This window comes from Oryzias melastigma, linkage group LG6, assembly GCF_002922805.2.
Source record: "Oryzias melastigma strain HK-1 linkage group LG6, ASM292280v2, whole genome shotgun sequence".
Classification (NCBI taxonomy): Eukaryota; Metazoa; Chordata; class Actinopteri; order Beloniformes; family Adrianichthyidae; genus Oryzias; species Oryzias melastigma.
Window position 1 is genome coordinate 17,078,290 of NC_050517.1, and position 14,332 is coordinate 17,092,621.

General features: G+C 37.9%; 1 protein-coding gene across 1 annotated transcript in view; it reads left to right on the forward strand.

The window, feature by feature from the left end:
* syt7a (synaptotagmin VIIa) overlaps positions 1 to 14,332 on the forward strand; it is a gene marked incomplete at its 3' end in the record, with an annotated part of 93,842 nt that extends 79,510 nt beyond the window's left edge. The window contains exons 9-13 of the mRNA XM_024280710.2: positions 8,052 to 8,319; positions 9,669 to 9,838; positions 11,264 to 11,378; positions 11,993 to 12,192; positions 14,243 to 14,332. Of these exons, the coding sequence (XP_024136478.1) occupies positions 8,052 to 8,319; positions 9,669 to 9,838; positions 11,264 to 11,378; positions 11,993 to 12,192; positions 14,243 to 14,332 (843 nt within the window). The remainder of the gene's footprint in view (positions 1 to 8,051; positions 8,320 to 9,668; positions 9,839 to 11,263; positions 11,379 to 11,992; positions 12,193 to 14,242) is intronic.

Here is a 14,332-nt window from a genome sequence, read left to right on the forward strand (position 1 = left end):
AAAAAAAAAAGCAATGTGCGACAATTATAAGATAAAGTAATAACCATCTTTGCATCAAGAGAATATAAAGTTCTAGTGAGTGGTGAGTCATTGCACCATGTAGCAGACAGACTTTTCTCCACTGTTTGGTTGTGATTGAATGCTTCTTCAGTCTGACCCAGTTACACAGCACAGCAGACATCTTGATCCCACTGATTCTGATGACTTTGATGCTGATCTGTTCTTGTCACAGGTCAAACAAAACTCAGAGCAAAAGAACAAGGTAGCGGATAATTCTTAGAGTATGAAGTGAAAGTACTGAACACACTTGTAAGGAGTTTTAAAGTAACATGGGTTTTTAAAAAAGTCAAGAAAAGGTACAGGTGAGCTTTCACTACTGGGCTTTGTCTGGAAAGTGATGGGTTTCATTGCACAAATGTGTATCTCACAATAAGTTATTTATCATTATGTACCACTGATGCATCTGACTGTGTATTGGTTTTGTGTTATTTAGTGTTAAGCTTTGTTTCAGGTTTTGTTCACTCATTCATTGCTATTTGTGTTACAGATAGCAATGAATGGATCTGGATCTGTTTTAAGAACAGTTTCTCGTGTTTTAATTAGTTCTGTTTTTGTCTAGTTTAAGTTTTATGAATGAGTGAAGTCCTTCCTTCTGTTTTTAAGTCATCCACAAATATTAATCTCTGGTAGGTTGGGTTTTGTGTTTGTTGAAGATTTTTCATAATTAAATTTTCAGAGTTTTTCGACTTCATTGTTCCAGCCGTCTCTCATATGTTGACTGTAAAAACCTACAGCTGCATACAGCTGTTTTTGCTTTAAAGTCCCGCTCTGAAGATCATCGTATTTTTTTTTTAGTTTTTGACATGTCTTTGTGGCATTTTTCTTAACAAATGTAAAAAGAAATCATTCAGGTTTTGCGTTTCTGAGTATTTCTCCTTTAAAATCATTGTCAATCAAATTGTCACAGAAATGCTCTGTTTGAATGAATGATCTTCTTTACGTCACAACAGCTCTGCTGCACATGCACTAAACCCTCATCTGTTCCTAGCGTGTCTAGTTCAGGTGCTGGAGAAGAGAAGATAGTATCTTCACATTGACTGCAGTCAAATGAGCCACTGTTCACATTTCCGTAGTCAAATTAGCCGTCACTGGATTTTTTGTGTGAGTTTCATACAATACTTACAGTAGCAGGACTGAGAAAGCTGGAAAAATCTCTGCGAGACTCCACGGAAGTTCTTGATGTGACCACGGAAATGTGAACGGCGGCTCATTTGACCGCAGTTGGAAAGGATTGTAAATAAATGAAAGACCGTTTTAATTTTAGCTTTCATTATTTTACCAAAGACTCTGCTCTGAGAAACTAATGGATTGAATGTGTTGATCACAGCAATGTCAATAAACATTCGATAATTAGCTAAAAGAGTCTTTGGTGAACTGGAAGGAGAAAGAATCAGGATTTTGGAGGAAGTTCTGTCCATGAAGATCTTCACTTCTTCATCCGAGCTGACATCCGGCTCAAAACAATATGGGGCTGGACATTACCAATATTGCTTGACATTTGTATGTAGCAGCGATGAAGATGTATGCAAGCGAGACACAGAGCTATCATAATCAGACAGGGGAGGGGGGGATCTTGGATGGAGCTGCTCATTTCAGCTCCAAAAGCCACGCCCCCTCAGAGGACATTTTGGAAACAGAGACTTCTGATCGACATGCAAAATGGCTCGAAGTCCCTTAGTTCTACCCCTAAAAAAAACATTTCAGAGACCCCTCTCCCTTCAAATGTCCCTACAGTTGGAGGGGTAGACAGAAACCGGAGGGGTAGGGTAAGAATGTTTGTGTTTTTAATATCTTTGGTATGTGTAAAATAATTTAAGATTAAAAAGCTTAGGTTTATAACGCAACATCTGCAATGAGCAAGCCAGTCACCCTTCTCGGCTCCAATCCTGATGCATCCACCTCCAGAAAAACTCATACATTACTGTCTTCATTTTCCTCATCTTAGCTACCATCAGTCATACGGCTGGATGTGTTTGCTATACAAATGTTAGTTTGGGCTTGTGAAGGGCTATGTCGCTACTCAATCACTAATGGCTACCTGATGCATTAGCTAGCTGTCGCAGATTGGGTAGCAACAAGCTATTAGCTAGCAGAGAGAAAGTAAACAAAGGGCTGATAGGAAAATAGTAGAGACTAACTTCTGTGCTAACAGTCCTGCCCATAACTCAGAGGCTAATTTCTAATGAGTTCTTGCTTCTCTGCAGAAAATGTATCTTAAAAATGATACAGGCTGTTTTATTTTGGATGAAAACTGCATAACCATTTTAAAAGACCACCAGAATTTATTCTAAAATAGATACAAATATAGTTGGAAGTGGGACTTTAACTAAATAGAATTTTGGTGTAACTTCATACTGTTTTCAAATCACTTGTCCACAGAATTGCCCTACTATCATGCAGCATTTTCCATTTACTCATGATTACACTTACTTATACAGTGATTCAAGAAGAAATAATATAGATATTTGTCTTTTGAAGACATGTTGATGTCTGGTTGGTTAAAAAGCTGTTAGCTATGGTTCATATCCCAGGAAAGATTTGACTCACTAACATTTTTGATTGATTTGGTAAACAGAATGCCTGCATGAATAGAAACCATTTTAATAGGAAATAAAGAGCCTGGTTAGATTACCATTTTTATCCTCTATTATTTTACCCAGCCCTTGAATAAGAGCATAGAGGCCATCATCAACTGTGGAAAATAGGATTTGTGGTTTAACCTTTTGTGGTCTACCATAGTGGCTTTTTAAGAAATTACTTGCCATCATTAAATAGCTTTTTTTTCCAAGAATCCCTTGACAACACTCAGCAATCCACAAATCTTTTGGTAGAATTGATCTCATATCTTTTTTTGGAAAATAAACCAAGAGCTGGCTAAGCACTTTTAGTCATTTTAACTCCGCTAGTCTTGCTAGTAAACTCCTTACACCTACAGCCCTGCCCGGTCTATATTAAACTTCAATGAATCCTCTGAGCCCTTTCCATAGCAAAGGAAGAATGTTAACCCGTTTACAGCATGGGAGGGATCCAGCAAATGATGCTAGGTAGTAGAAAACCTTCAGGGGGAAATCTGGTTTCATTAGAGGAAATAAATCACAGTTTGGATTTTATTAGCTACACAAAAGCGTAAAAAATCCAAGACTGAGGCTGAAACTCACATACTTGCACACTTTTATCTCTTTATTTTATTTGCTAAAAACTGAAATGAACTTTTTCTGCTTCCAAACATATCAGATTAAACAAGTACAAAGCTAATATAAGAGGTGAAGATTACAGAAATAAAAACTTGATCTGGCTTTGGGGTGTTTTTTATTTTTTGTACAGAACTAATTAAATTTCCATTTGCTTCTCTGTTTGGTCTTTTCTGAAAATGTATTTGACAACAACATAAGGGTTTCTTTGAGAGAGTTGTGGCAAAATTCAAAGAAGTATTTCTGAGGTTCCATTTTTGTAATGTAGTTTGCAGTGAAGAAAGCTCCCTGGACTTTTATTCTTGCAGGAAGGCTGTGCTGTTGACAGTTGTGCAGCATTTGTGAATTCAAAATCTGACAGTTGAACAAGACTTCACAAAGGAAAGATTTGTAGATGAGGTGAAACAGATTTATTAATAATAGAGCAGAATAATAAGTTCAATCTAAGTGAAACTCTGTATTTCGATAGTTAAACTCTGGGACATTATAGCTCAGCGAGTTTGGAGTTCAGGCTTTGATGATGTGAACGAGACCATGACTCGGCCAAAGGTGTAGATCTTGGTGAATAAAGAGGTTGATGAAGGCTGAAAAAAACTGGTAAGGATAAAAAAGAACAGATAAATTTAAAGGTGAGGGGGGAAAATGACTAAAAAAACAAAAGAAAGACAATTTAGCAATTGGACCAAGGAGTGAGGGTGTGATGTTGATTGACAGAATTGAGAGTAAGAGTGACAACAGCCCAGGATTCCAAGGAAACAAAGTGATAAATCTTTCTTACTGAAATTACACCTGGGATTCACCTGTTGATGCTTAAGATTCACTCAACTACCAAGACGTTACAATCCAAAAGTCAGTTTGTTCAAGTTTTATGAACATTGGTAAAGAATATTAGAAAAATAAATTATGATATAACATTCCACATTCAATTGAGGTGTACCACAAGGCACTGTAGTCGGTCCCCTACTTTTATGGAATTATATGATTTGGAAACATAGTTTGATTTGCATTTCTACTCAGCTATAGGCATTTACTGAATCAGTTAAACAAAAAATCTGTTTAGTAGATTGTGATCTTAAACCTTGTAAAATCTGAAAGATTTCTTTTATGAAAATCCGAGAAAAGTGAGGAGTAAGTTTATGGACATCAACACCAAAGGAATTTGCTGTTTATCTTTATTTTTTACTTTACTTAAGCTCACATTACTCTTATTTTTAATCTACAATTCTCTTCTTAATTATTTACAGAAAATAGAGAGATTAAAGAGTGCCTGCATATAGCATAACTGAGTAAAAAACCTTTTTAGATGTGCTGTGCAACCTGACTGTAATACTTAGTAGATCACTTTATTACTCAACGGAATTAAATTAATGCTTTTTTGTCGTTTTTTTCTTTATCTGCAACCATTACATAAAATTACCTCACAAGAAAGAAAAATGTGCTCTTTGCTGTGAGGATAATCAGGCTGCCGGAGGCTCAAAAATGGGACCGTATGGGGCAAAAGGCTGTGGTTTTTTGTAATTCACAAGAAATTATAAAAACAAAGTGTTTCTTGCTATGCTAATGCACTGCCAAGGTGCAGATGAGGTTTTAGCATTTTTGAACCATCTGCAAAAGATGAAATTTAGATTAGACCGTTGAACAATGATTTTTTTTTTTTTCCAAGGATAAAAGCGGAAAGTTCTTGATGGGTCAACTTAGTCACTCGTTTTGAATCATCAATTGAGCAGACATTCAATATGCTGAGAGAAAAAAGGTTCAGTGATTAAAGCCCTGAAGCAAATAAGAGCCGAGGTGGTTACATAAGGGATCTGGCAAAACACCGCCACAAGAATTACTTAGCACCTTCTGGTTTGCACAAACCACATAATTTAAGTCTTTAAGGGGCAGTGGAGACGTTAAGAGTTGTGGCACGTACAAGAAATAAGTGCAGCTTTTGGTAACGACAATTAATGTGCAAAATGTCATGCAGCATGCAGTGGTGGATAGAACCTCAGCCTTTTAGTGGAAATGCAGTCAGCATCAAGCTGATATAAATTAATCAACCCAATCAGATGCTCATCTGGCACAGAATTACACACAAATCACCAAAGATAAAGGAATAATCCCCAAAATTAGACCCACAGAGTCAGCTCATCTTCACTAATGTGAATGTTTTTAGCAAAAATCTCTGCCAAGTATTCTTTTCTTTTATTTTGAAAGTCGTGATGGGTTTCAAAATCCGGCCACTATTTTTTGCATGATGGAAATAGCTGGTAACTTACCTCTAGGATCATGAGGCAATAGCAACAGTTTATAGAATGAAACGATTTAAGTAACTACCATAATTTGTCATGTGAAGTACATATGTATACTTGCAAATGCTAATGTACAAACTCACAAGTACTTATCAGTTTATCTTTTCCTTTCTGTCGCTCATTATGTATTACTCTGCTTCTTTTCATGGCTCTTCAGCTATTCTTCCGCATCAGTCGTTTGTTGCTCTACTGTTTTCTCCTGCATAGTTAGGTCTGTTCACCTTGACATGAAAAATTAAAATAAGATGGATCACGAAACTTCTCCTGCAGCTCTAAGATTATCCATTCTACTCTGTTAGAATAAACCAGCTGACAGAATCTAACAAAGATTGGAATTTTTGGATGGTTTAGGAAGGTCAGGCATGCCTTTCCATTCTCTGTGGCATTATTGTATGTATCTAAGAGGCAGAATACATTCATAAATAAATGAAAATAGAGGGTACAGCTCCTGAAGATGTATGTATGTATGTATAGTCATTGGTAATGTTACAGGTAACTCTTGGTAAATCTGGAAAAACTATCAAATACTCAAATATGCAAAAGACACACCTACATTTGACGGTGCAGAGGTAGAGTGGTTGACCTCTGGTCAGAGGATCACAAGTTTGATTCCCGCACATGTGTTGAAATGTCTTTGGGCAAGACGGCCCACAGTGCTCCTGGTTGTTAAAGGCTGTAGTATGCAGTATGTAGTATAGCGCCATACAGATATACACTATTTATTTGTAGGCAGGGCTATAACAACATTTTTTAATTTTCAATCCAACAATCATAGTGTATTCAAACTGGAAAAGTCTGAGTCCACTTAATTTGGTCCACATGGGTGTATTCACACTGAAAATCTGTTCCGGATTATCGGAGGAAGCGAACTCTGGTTCACTTTAAACCAGGGTTATCCAAATCCAGGGCCAGTGTCCTACATGTTTTCCAACCAAACTATTTTTAAAGCTCCTTATTGGCTAAAAACACACCTGATCCAGGGGATCAGCAGCAGATAAGCCAGGATTTCTGGAAAACCAGAAGGAGGCCGGCCATTGATGACTGGATTAGGACACCACTGAAGTGAACCAAATGTGTCTAGTCTGAATACACCCTTACATAAGATCAAGCAGCAAGCGTGTGTCTTAATCATTGAAGGTTTTACTTTGTTCTAGCTGCTTCTTCAAACTGATATGGAAATGATCTAGTTTGACACTTTCTATCAAAAAAATCTAATTGACAAATATATTTTACTGAGAAACATTTATGCCTAAATGTCTTACTCTATTCTTTTAAATAGTTCATGCTAACCTTGAGCTGGAATTACCATATTGTTATTTTAAGAAGTTTTAAATAGGAAAATATCAGATTTTCTATTAATAAATCTGTTTTTTAAAAGTAATTCAGTAATCACATTCATTTGTTTTTGTGCTACAGTTTCGCTTTAATTAATGTTTATTAAAAGAAAAAGAGGAAAGTATCACAGCTGCACAAGTCTTACTCTGTTTCATTCAAATGTTTCTCTTCATTCAAAATGAGCCACACAATATTGATCTGTTTTCTAGCACTAACAACCATGCCTGTCAGGAATTGTGGCTGTGCAAGGACCCAAACGCAGGAGATTTGGGCTTGGTAGAAAAAAACAAAACAAAACAACATTTAATGAATAAATCTTAAACAAGACAAAAAGCAAAATTTTGACCAGCCATTAACTAAAAACCGCTACAGAAAACTGAAACCTGGGGTGACTGTAAAATCAGATCGTCTCTAAAAACAACCCAAGAAAATAAAACTTAAAAAAGCACCATCACACAGGCCTTACTTACCTTAATAATACATATAATTCTGTTTACAGTCATCACAGCATTACATATGTTTTATTCTTCATTTTCATTAAAGGTAATCCTGAAAAGCCTTAATTTTTTTTGCCACACTTGAATTTTAAGCCGTTTCCTGTGTTGAAATCAAGTCCCTTAAGTTAAAACAAATTCACCCATCTCCCCCTATAGATGCTGATGTAAACAGGGGAAAACGCGTTAAAGGACGGGCAGAAAGCAGATCTACAGGGAGAAAAGAAGGAGCTGTCAAAACAGCTGCAACTGCAGAATCCCAACCTTGAACTGTGCTTCTGTGGCTGCAACTATTGATGCTTCTCACGCAACTCTGTCTCACCTCCTTTCGCTTTGTCTCTCGTGCGCTCTCTCTTGTTATCTGTTGCTTTTATCAGATTGTGGCCATTTAGTGCACAGTAATGATAAAGAAGTCATAGTGGCCGGGAAAGCAAAAGTGTGGTCTGAATCTCTGTATCTTCAATCTGAGCACCTCCTGCCTTTTAAGAAAATTAAAGAGAGACTCTGACTAATGCTAGAGCCGTATTTGCCTCAGAGTAGCTCCAAAAAATCCCACCACCTCACTACCTTTCTCTGTCAAGGTCTGTGTATGTGATGTCTTTGCACCTAACTCTTCACCCAAGTGGGTGCTGGTGAGAGATTCGCAAGTCATTTCTTTTGCATTTGTGGCCCTGCAGTTGTCTCCGGGCTCAGAGGACGATGACGGCGAAGGGCCTATCAGTGAAAAGCTGGGCCGGATCCAGTTCAGCATAGGCTACAGCTTCCAGAACACGACGCTCACCGTCAAAGTCCTAAAGGGCCAGGACCTGCCGGCCAAGGACTTCTCCGGAACCTCAGACCCTTTTGTTAAAATCTATCTGCTGCCAGACAAAAAGCACAAGCTGGAGACCAAGGTCAAGAGGAAGAACCTCAACCCCCACTGGAATGAAACTTTCCTCTTTGAAGGTCTGTCTTACTCACACTCATCAAAGCTGGCGTCACTATAGACACTGAGTTACATCATGTTCCAAAAAACACAAAGAAAAACGGCGATGCTGTTTGATGCTCTTTGAGTTAGCGAGGCGTTTGGGATCGTCACAGTCTCTGTGCAGCTGGACTGAACACTTGCTAAAAAACCAGGCTCCTTTCCAGTCGATGCAGGAAACTGCCAGGTCTGCCTTTTGTCCAAATCCTGTCCATAACTTTAATAGATAAAACTTCCAACTGCTGCCCGCAAATGGAGAGTTTCCAGTTAGTTGGCGTAGCTTTTAATCTCTAGTTTGGTGGCAACATGGATTAATTCCCTTGGAGTGACAGAGTGGTGTGCAGTTATACAGGAAGCATGCTGGAGGAAAATTAAAGCTATTAGACCAAACCCTGAAAATATGTTGGTATATTTAATATAAGTTAAAAAAAAATCACAGAATCCAAACCCGTTGATTTGTTCTTGTTTGGTCCAATTTCTTAAAAATGTATTACTTTTCATTAAAAAAGCTTTTAGGAACAAAAAGGTTTGAGCCACCTTTGAATTAAGTTAACATAAACCTTTTTTTTTCCAATTTTACTGATTAAACCTGCATGTTTTAATCAACTTTCTGAGCTCTTGATAAAATGCCATCAGAGGCAGTTTGGCTTTTATAGTTTGAAACACTGAACCCTCCAGATTACCCACATCCGATGTCGTTAGCAAAAAACAACAGTAACTTGTTAGGAAATAACTAATTTAGTACAAATGTGTTTTTGCCTATTCTTGTTCCTAACAAAAATGGACTGTCAAAGTAAATTTCACCTCATATCCATTTAAAATAACATGACAATTTTCACCTTATCAACCATTAAAAATAAAAATAAAACATTTCATATGTTAATATATTTTTGAATCTCCAGGCTTTTTACATTCTGTAAAATTAACTTTAACTTGATAATATTCAATTTATTGCTTATGTATTCTGCATTCATTGAGAGTCCCTTTTAAAGTGGCGTTCCAACGTTGTTGCCTGACAGCAATGGTTAGACGGTGAAAGAAAAATGTGGATGCAGTCCAAATCTTTTCCAGAGAATCATAAGTGCTGCTGAAAAATGAATGAGTTTGGCTTCTCAGTGAGGAATTCTCCATAATGATCGTTGTGGGTCATGTGGGAAAACTGACAATCGCTTTTTACATGCACTTTGGCCTTTGTCAAATTCCCCTCTGTTAGCACTTTGCTGATAACACCCCCCATCACCACCGCCCACACTGTCAGATACAAGCCTCTCACTCTTTGGGACTTTCTCCGCTCCTGGCAGTGTTTTATCAGCTTCTGTGTCTGTTTCAGGTTTCCCATATGAGAAGGTGAGAGAGCGCACGCTCTACCTGCAGGTTCTGGACTATGACCGCTTCAGCAGAAACGACCCCATTGGAGAGGTGTCAATTCCTCTGAACAAAGTGGAACTGGGCCAGATGAAGACCTTCTGGAAGGAGCTCAAGCCCTGCAGTGATGGCAGTGTAAGAGGCAGAGGGGTGTCCCTGACATGTGATATCCGGGTTGCTTATTTAAGCGAGTGGCACCAGTTTGGGGACTGCTTTTCAGCATGTGGGCCTGGTGGACGTCAATTTAGGATAAGTAACTTCTGTTGGCCAAGACTACGGTGGCCCTGAAGTGTAAATCACACAAACAACGCAAAAACATATTGAAGATCACCAAACACCAAAATAATATCTCTAAATAAAAATAAAACGTTTCAGAAAACAAAACTAATTTTTGAAAATCAAAGTGAAATGTCACTTAAACTGAAAACAATACTGGGTATGAATCATACTAATTATAAAACCTTTATTAGTATACAGACATTTAAAAAAAATAAAATGTCAAAAATCAATGTTGTCCTCCAATGAATGATGTCTCATAATACTTACCTTTTTAGTTTCTTTTTGTGTTTAATTTTTGAATATTTCAATCTTGATTTCTGAAAATTATTTCTGAAACGTTTAATTTTTTTGGAAATTATGTTTGGGTTTCTTGAGTTTTGTTTTGTTTTCTAAAATATGGGGATGTAACAATTCAGTCAAGCCATGATTCGCTTTGATTCACAGTTTTAAAGTCACAATTTCGATTTTTTTCCAATTTCTTTTTTCCTGAACACAATTAATCAAATTAGATTTTCCTTTTGTCCCTTACATCAAACTGTCTGTTTTCCTACTAATAGAAAGAATTAAATGCAAATAAACAATTATACATGACATTGAAATGATCACAAATACTTTTTAACCAAGAGGTGTGTTATTTATTTCAACAACAACCTAACTTGTAACAAATGTAACTTGTCTTACACACAACTTCAGAACCTACTCTGACACAGTGTCACTGGACACTCCGCACTTGCTCAGCGCAACACTTGATTTTGCATTAGTAGTTGCACTTGAAACATCGTAAAATCCTGGAGGGACTGACTTATGTGAAACTTTTAAATCCGAAGGAGCTGAGAGAATATCCCTGGTGAGGAGCGCAGCTGAAGAGCCTGTTCGCTACACACACATGTACACAGGCATGTACTCACTTGCAGTGAGCCCGCATGAAGAAATATCATCTGCTCCGCATTTCTAAATTTAGGCACAGGCCGTGACAAACCGATTTTTACATTTTCTGCAACAATGAACATGTTGATGAGTTTGAATCATTTTTTTACTGATTCACAAAGAATTGTTTCACTCTTACTCAAATGTAATTTTTACGTAATTGTTGTAATCTTTAATATATTTTTACGTAAAGTATAGGTCCACCGTACAAAACCTCATGGTGTCTAAACTTTCTATGTTTGAGACTAGAGGATGGAGCAGAAAGGACAACCAAATGCGATGTCACACATTTCTCCATTCAGGTTTATTTAAGGAGGATTCATGTTCCACTGTGTTGACATGTGTTCCTCTCAGGGGAGACGAGGAGAACTGCTGGTGTCTCTCTGCTACAACCCCACTGCCAACACCATCACTGTGAACATCATCAAAGCACGTAATCTTAAAGCCATGGATATCGGTGGAACCTCAGGTAGACACTCCTCCATGTTTATTCACGTCTTTCTTTCTTTAACCTGTGCTTACCTCTCATCCGTCATTCTCAGGATGATGAAGGGTTTTTGGCTTCACACGCCGCTTCACAAATATTTAAAGTCTTGCCTGTGCGGAGGAGAGTCACTGTCTGTTTTAGATAACTGCACCTGCAAGGTGACATTGCATCAAGCATCTCTGATGACCTCCATCTTTCTGTTTATCTATGAGGATCAGGAGCCCTCCAGCCAAATGTGTATCAGCCAAGTCTGGTTGGGTTTTAAAATATGCTTTTTTTGGTGAAACATTTTCTCGCCTTTTATTTTATACAGTCATCTCAGTTGTGGAAGTGGTAGTTTTTATCATTAATAAATGATCTAGAATAGTTAGTCCAAATCCCTCGCCACTATTTCCATAAATACTTCCTCATTTGTATGTTTTCTAGCTTTGGGAATAGGTTGACCTTGAGCTCATACTCTGTAACTGCTTCCCTGCTGCCTTTTTGACTTTAACAATAAGGAGGGTAATTGCAAATCTGACCCTAAAATCCACCATTCCTGAGCATCTTCGTGATCCTGCTAATACGAGCGGCTGCTCGCTGCATTTGTGTTGCAGACCCCTATGTGAAAGTGTGGCTCATGCACAAGGACAAGCGCGTAGAGAAGAAGAAGACGGTGGTTATTAAACGCTGTCTGAACCCAGTCTTCAACGAGTCCTTCCCCTTTGACGTGCCCGCCCACGTGCTGAGGGAGACCACCATCGTCATCACAGTCATGGACAAGGACCGGCTCAGCCGCAACGATGTGATTGGCAAGGTAAGCTGACGTCCTGATTCAAATACATCCGGTTTCAGCAAAGTACTCAAACTTCAACAAGTATTTACATTTAATAAAGCGCTGTATCTCTAACAGTCAGTCTGATTGAGATCATAGCAATTTACAGAAGGTAAAGTAATGACCTCTACAGATGCTCTTGATTTTTAAATTGTCAATTCTATGGAGGGTTGTTGACAGATGTGGCAGCATCTTGAAGTAATCACAGATGTGTCTTGGAGTTCCTGTGGCTCCACCCACCGCTACATGTTTCATGACGTCATCCTTTAGCAGCATGTCTGCATTTCTCCCACAAAAACAATCATCAAAACTTTTCCAAAGATGGTTGCACATACCTTATATGTCCTTTTAGTAGCCCCCGCCATCGCTACACTGGCTCACAGCACAAATACACTCGGCGTCTGCACAGTTGTGCTCGATCTGAGGGTGTCTTAAAGGAGCTTTTTTTGCTCATTGTTCATGCCAGCTCAAATAACATTCCATAGATCAATATCAGATCTATCTAGCTTAGACAAAGTAAACAACGACGTACATGGATCTATGTCTGCAAGTGAATGCGTGGAGCTAGTAGCCTTCTGATTATTGCTTCTATGTTACTCTTACAAGCTTATTCCAACTGCATTTTTTTCCATCTGCTTCAGATTCACAGCAATTCATATAATGAAATACTCAGAAACACAATTTAAAGCCAATTTTTTAAATATACGTCCTCAGTCATGAGAAAAATGCCACAAGAACATGTTAAAACCCTCAAAACATGATTTTCATTGGAGTGGGTCTGTAAGTGTTCGCTTGATTTACATGAAATAAATGTGCATCAACATTTTTGGCTTAATGTTCAGTGGACTACGATCTTAAAACTTTAAAAGTTTCTCTTTATCTTCGTCAGAAATGTCTTAAAAATGTTCTGAAAAAATCTTTTCAAACTTCTAATCAAATAATTGTTTTATTCTGTTGGATTTTCCTGCAAATAGCAGATGATGTTCCTTGTGAACATATCAGAGTCCATCTGTGCTTCAGTATTTTTCCTGAAGAGTTTACAACATCTTTACTTTGAAACTGGGCACCAAACCAAACACCTTCTGCTCACTGAACTGCCACTTTTTTTTTTTTCTTGAGCCACAGCCGCCTCTAAAGTACTGATAACTCCCGAATTTGTCACTTTACTTAAGCCTGGCAGATGGTTAGCTTAGCACAAAGACAGAAATCTGTGCAAATGACCAGTCAGTTTCACAGATGAGAAAATCTGTCTCCCAGCACCTTTACAATCTATTTTGGCACAGAGCAAAAACCAGATAATTTCTATGGAAGGAGCTAAAACTGCAAACATTCACTGCCTTACAGCTGAGAGGATTTATGTGCATAGAAATGTGTTAAAATATACATTTTTAAATGAATTCAGCCCTTGCACAGGCTTCTTTTAGCACTAATAACATCTGACAGTCGGCTTTACCCCATGTTGCTCTTTGACCATTATTCTTATGCAAACATTTCCAGCTCATTAAGGTTTGGAGGCTTTCAGAATTTAATTGCATTTAAAAAAAGCCTCTTTTTTAAGGCTTTCTTTGAATTTCTGATAAAAACAGCTGTGTTTGCTGGTTTTTCCCAAACGTCCTCGTTTCATCTCGACCTGAGGGCATCACTCAAGTCATAAGCCTAATTTTTCTGTCATTCATTTGACTTGTGTAGCTGGATGTGCAGAAATGATGCAAAACCTCGCTGAACAGTAGTGTCTGCGAGCTAGTTAAAGTTCAAACTAATGCTTTTGTTTTTCATGGTTGAATATGGATTATTTCAACTCAAGGTTTCATTTCTTTCTTACATGCTAATGCATTTTAGCTTGTTGGTGAACCAAGATCACCATCTTGATGCACTAATTCCTTCCAACACAGCTTTATTCAAAGTAAATATTCCTGAAAAATGTACCTAAATAACTATAAAAATTGAACTTTTTTTCAAAAAGTTGAAGCTTGCATCAATTGTTCTTGTCTGTGAAGTTACACGATGATTGTTGTGTCTCGTCTGCCCTCAGATTTACCTTTCATGGAAGAGTGGACCTGCAGAAGTGAAACACTGGAAAGACATGCTCGCTCGGCCGCGTACAAACGTCGCCCAGTGGCAC